Genomic DNA, 4472 nt, shown 5'->3' with positions numbered 1-4472 from the left:
CCCCCCACGCGCTCGGCATCCCCCCCGTGATGTTTCATGATGAATTACGCTGTTCAAGGTGGCCGCGAGAAGCAGGGCGGCCTCTCCAGTGACGAGGAAGTCTTCTCCGCATCCAAGTGTGCTTTCGACCGTTCGCAGTCGCCAGTGCGCTCTCCCCTGCGTCCTCCGACCGATCCTGCGTCGCAACAGCTACCAGAGCGCTCACCATCACCACGGCATCCCTCTCTGCAGCCACCAGCAGTGCTCTGCTCCCAACCCTTGCCGCCGCTGCGCTCGCCGCAGGACCCATCACTGCTGTCAGCGATGCGCTCGCGGTCCCAAGAGCTTCCCTCGCCGCAAAACGCCAAGGCCAAACCGAGGTTTACGCTGCAGTCGGCGTGCATCGGGCGCTCACCGTGGCTGCCTGCGCACACTCCTGAACGCTCGTCTCAAAACGTGCTCGAGCAGCCTTCTAGGGTCTCCTCTCAGAACTCCCTGCAGTCCCCTCGACGGTCCTCTCAGAGCTCACAGCGGTCCCTGCGAAGCTCCTCCCAGAAGACCCCTCGACGCTCCTCTCAGAGCTCCCAGCGGTCCCTGCGAAGCTCCTCCCAGAACTCCCAGAAGAGCCCTCGACGCTCCTCTCAGAGCTCCCAGCGGTCCCCACGAAGCTCCTCCCAGAACTCTCATAAGACCCCTCGGCGTTCCTCTCAGAGCTCGCAGCAATCTACTCGGCGCTTCTCTCTAAACTCCCAGCAGTCCACTCAGTGCTCATCTCAGAGCTCCCAGAACTCACCACAGCACCCGCGGACTTCCCTTTTTCTGAGGCGCTCCCCTCTTCGCTCGCCCCCCCTTCGCTACGAGGCTTGTTCTCCAGGTCGCAATAAGAGCCTGTCCTCTAAAGGGACATTTACTTTCTCTGGCTTTAACAGCGATGACTTTCCCACGGACGAGGACCTCGAGACCTTCTCGGATGACTCCTCCAGCACCATGTCGGGGGAGATTAACTCAAACCCCCGACTAGTCGAAGGGGTCCGTGCTCTCGATATAGAGAAGGCAGCTCGTAGGAACGATCAAGATCACGATTACTTTCTGATGTGTGTCGGAGATGTGATTGAGGTGGAGGCGGAGTCAGCCTGCTCCGACGATGAAGTCGTGGTTACGACACCGGACAGCCTCGAGGGGGACGTTCAGAAGGATGTTCGCATCGCTGACCCAGTGCCCCCTGGCTTGGTGGCGGACTACATGGTTTGGAGCGATAGCTCGAAGAAGGTTGAAAAGTACAGTTTCCTTCGCGCCTTCACCGACCTCAGCGTCGAGGACTCCACGGACTGTGACCATCCGGCAATTACCCTCACTGGAGAAAATCCGACTGACCTAATTGGGGAAAAGGCCAACACTGAAACGACAGGCTCACCAGCGGTACGCGTCGTTGGGGTGGAGCACGCCAACGAAGAGAACCACGCCCTCGTTGAGATGGAACACGGCGCCAATGGAGACGACGGTGCTCCAGAGGACCGCGACGTCGTTCAGGTGGAGCACGCCGACAGAGACCCTTGTGAGCAAGAGGACCGCGTCGTCGTTGGGGTCGAGCATGCCGACGTAGACGCCTGCTCACAAGCGGATCGCGCCGTCCGGAGGATGGAGCGCGTTGTCGTTGGGGTCGAGCACGCCGACGGAGACGCCTGCGTAGAAGAGGACCGCGTCGTCGTTGGGGTCGAGCATGCCGACGAAGACGCCTGCTCACAAGCGGGCCGCGGTGTCGGGATGGAACACTCTGACGAAGATATCTCAACAGAAGAGGACCGCACCCTCACTGGGCTAGAGCACGACGCCGACGGAGACGCTTGCGTACAAGAGGACCTCGTCGTCGATGGGATCGAGCATGCCGATGTAGACACCTGCTGCTCATTAGCGCGCCGCGAGATGGGGCAATCCGACGAAGAGGATCGCGCCCTCGTTGGATTGGAGCTCGACGCTGACGAAGACGCCTGCGTACCAGAGGACCGCGTCGTCGTTGGGGTGGAGCTCGCCGACGGAGACGCCTGCGTTCAAGACGGCCGCGTCGTCGTCGGAGAGCACGCCAATGGAGAACTTTGCGAAGTCCACGAAGACTGCGGCGTAGTCGGTGAGTATGCCGACGGATACCCTAGCTTACACGAAAGTTGTGTTGCTGGGGCAAAATGTGCCGACAAAGAAACTTGTGCACAACCGAAACACGACGCCGTGGAAAGTTTCTGTTCTGAAGAAGACTCCCATGACGAAAGCCCCCACACCGACGGAGGTCCCTTGGTACAGGAAGGTCACGATGTCGTTTTAGCAGGAAGTTCTGCCCGGGAAGGCGTTCTGAAGGAGAAGCAGGAGAACAATCGTGACGCATGCCGTCCGCAGATGCTCGAAAAAAGCAGTCGTCTTTACCAAAAAACGGAGGTACATTCTATGGAGTCCTCTCCTGAAAAGTCTTGTAGTTTGGGATTACCAGTAATACTTGATGAAAATTGCTCCAGAAGACCACCTAGTTTTTCCGACCTTTTAATTGAACCAGAAGAATGTGATGACTTATTTGTGCCTGGTCATCCCACTGTTGGTGCATTCAATGAGTCAACTGATTTGTTTGCGGATGATCTTCCAGACTTTTCTCAACCCAGCCACGTATCCTCAAAGCAAGATGGTTTAGATGATCTAATGTATAGCAAACTTCCTAAATTGGGTGACCCCTTCAAAGATATTATCAATATTGAGTCTGGAAGTAATGGGCAACTAGGAGATTTGATATCAGCCAGAATAAAACATTTGTCAACAATGGATTCACTCTCAGAAATGCAGGACTGCAACCACTACTTCATGAGAGATCAAGCTCTACCAGCTGCAGAAGAAAGACTCTCTGAAGTTAGTAAAGAAGAAGAGTTTGTCGTTGATATTGAGGCTGAGACCCTTAGGCGATTTAAGTACTATGGAGCAGCAAGTGGCAGCCAGGATGAAGAACCACCTAATCTTTCACCAGTGGTTGAGCCTAATCATATGAGTGAAGATGATGAATGTATGTCTGGTAATTCCAAACCATTGATAGATGATGTCCATGAGCAGCCTACAGGTTCCTGTTCCTCTTCATCATCTCCAAATAGAGACATTGATGCCCTTTCCCTGACACAATGTGCTCCACTGAAACGGAAAGCTCAATTTAAAAGAGAAAATGATCCAGCCACCAAGAGAACTCGGAAGAGCTGGGAGCAATGGTACCAACAATTCAAGACGATTGTCACAACTGGCAGGGAAAAGCTAAGAGCTCAGAACTCTCAAACCACAAGTGTGGAAAACAAGGAAAATTTTACCCCATTATTCTCTGAAGTCCAAAGCTGTGATTCAATCAATGGAATGGACAGTTTTGAGATCCAAAATCAGCCCAACAGTTTTTCTATGGAGCAGAGTTGTGCACAGAAATCAGAATTAGTAAATTGTGACTGTCATGAAGATGGATCTGATTGTGAGGCACAATTTTCTAGCATATCAATTACCGATCAACTTGTACCAGGACAGGCAAACCTAGATATTACTGGTAAAGTATCCCTGAAATCACAAACTTTTAATCCAATTAACAGATTTATTATACCTTTTATAACAAAACACTTTTATTGTATAGGAGGTTGCAGTTTAAATACTTCATCTCATCTCAAAAAATCCCTTTTCAAGTGGTCTTCAGTGGAACCATCATTGAAAGCCGTAAATTATAACAATCATCAAATTGAAAATGAAAGGTAATTCTCCTTTTCTCTCTCAAACAATTTAAAATAACAAATTTGGTGAAATGTTCTAAGGACTATACTTTTACAGGACTTGTGAAAATTCAAGAGCTCCATCAGTGCCCCAGAGGCCTGTCAGAGTTGGACTCTCCAAACGAGCCAATCCTAAACCCTTGCATGTTCGCAGACAATGGTGGGTGTTAAGTGTTCTCAGGGAGACTTGTTCACTCCAGTAACATCACACTTTCTAGTTAGGTTTAGCTATCAGAATCATGCTCTGACAAAACACTACTGCCTGGAGGTGTGAAAAGTCTATGGCTGTAAAGTAAAATGAAAATACTAGTTAAAATGTTTTTCATTAAGTCATGAATACTGAGGTCTAAAATTATCTATCGGTCAGTACCAAAGCTGTCTAACACTTACCTCTTGCCACAGAATGCCTTCGTGGATTTATCAAGTGGTGGTGGTGGTGGTGAGCCATAACTGCTGTAGTCTGAGCCAATCCATGTCATCCTCTGAAAACGACCAATAGGTTGCCACTTGGAAGTGGGAATCGTAGGGATTCCTGTTGCTATCTTGGGCGCTAACTTCTTAGGAACAGACATCTTTGTAGCTGAAACTTTTTCTGAAGTTTTGAAGTGTCTGGAACAGATTATTACCATTCTCTTTGCGTAGAATATGCAATTTACATTTTGATTACAGAACTGCTGTTGAATTTTATCTAATTTATCTTTTGAACTTAGGTGTACTAGACAG

At 50.4% G+C, this 4472-nt stretch overlaps 1 protein-coding gene across 2 annotated transcripts; it reads left to right on the top strand.

Annotated features, from left to right (window-relative positions):
- Positions 1-57: 57 nt before the first annotated feature.
- Positions 58-4297, top strand: LOC113202649 (uncharacterized). 2 transcript variants are annotated; one of them, XM_052277135.1, is made up of 4 exons: positions 58-3532; positions 3617-3731; positions 3808-3909; positions 4152-4297. In XM_052277135.1, coding segments are annotated over exons 1-4 (3447 nt in total). In that variant the 5' UTR covers positions 58-303; the 3' UTR covers positions 4153-4297. The 2 variants fall into 2 exon arrangements, with proteins under 2 accessions (XP_052133095.1, XP_052133094.1); XM_052277134.1 differs by lacking the exon at positions 4152-4297 and having other exon boundaries at positions 3808-3952.
- The last annotated feature ends 175 nt before the right edge of the window (positions 4298-4472 follow it).

This window comes from Frankliniella occidentalis, unplaced genomic scaffold, assembly GCF_000697945.3.
Source record: "Frankliniella occidentalis isolate FOCC.00 unplaced genomic scaffold, Focc_3.1 Scaffold5864, whole genome shotgun sequence".
Taxonomy (NCBI): domain Eukaryota; kingdom Metazoa; phylum Arthropoda; class Insecta; order Thysanoptera; family Thripidae; genus Frankliniella; species Frankliniella occidentalis.
This window is presented reverse-complemented; position numbering and strand designations above follow the sequence as displayed.

Coding starts and splice junctions, on each gene's coding strand:
- LOC113202649 (XM_052277134.1), top strand. CDS start 304: ATGCGCTCGCGGTCCCAAGAGCTTCCCTCGCCGCAAAACGCCAAGGCC. Junction 3,533..3,616: donor GGCAAACCTAGATATTACTG/GTAAAGTATCCC, acceptor TTTATTGTATAG/GAGGTTGCAGTTTAAATACT. Junction 3,732..3,807: donor CATCAAATTGAAAATGAAAG/GTAATTCTCCTT, acceptor ATACTTTTACAG/GACTTGTGAAAATTCAAGAG.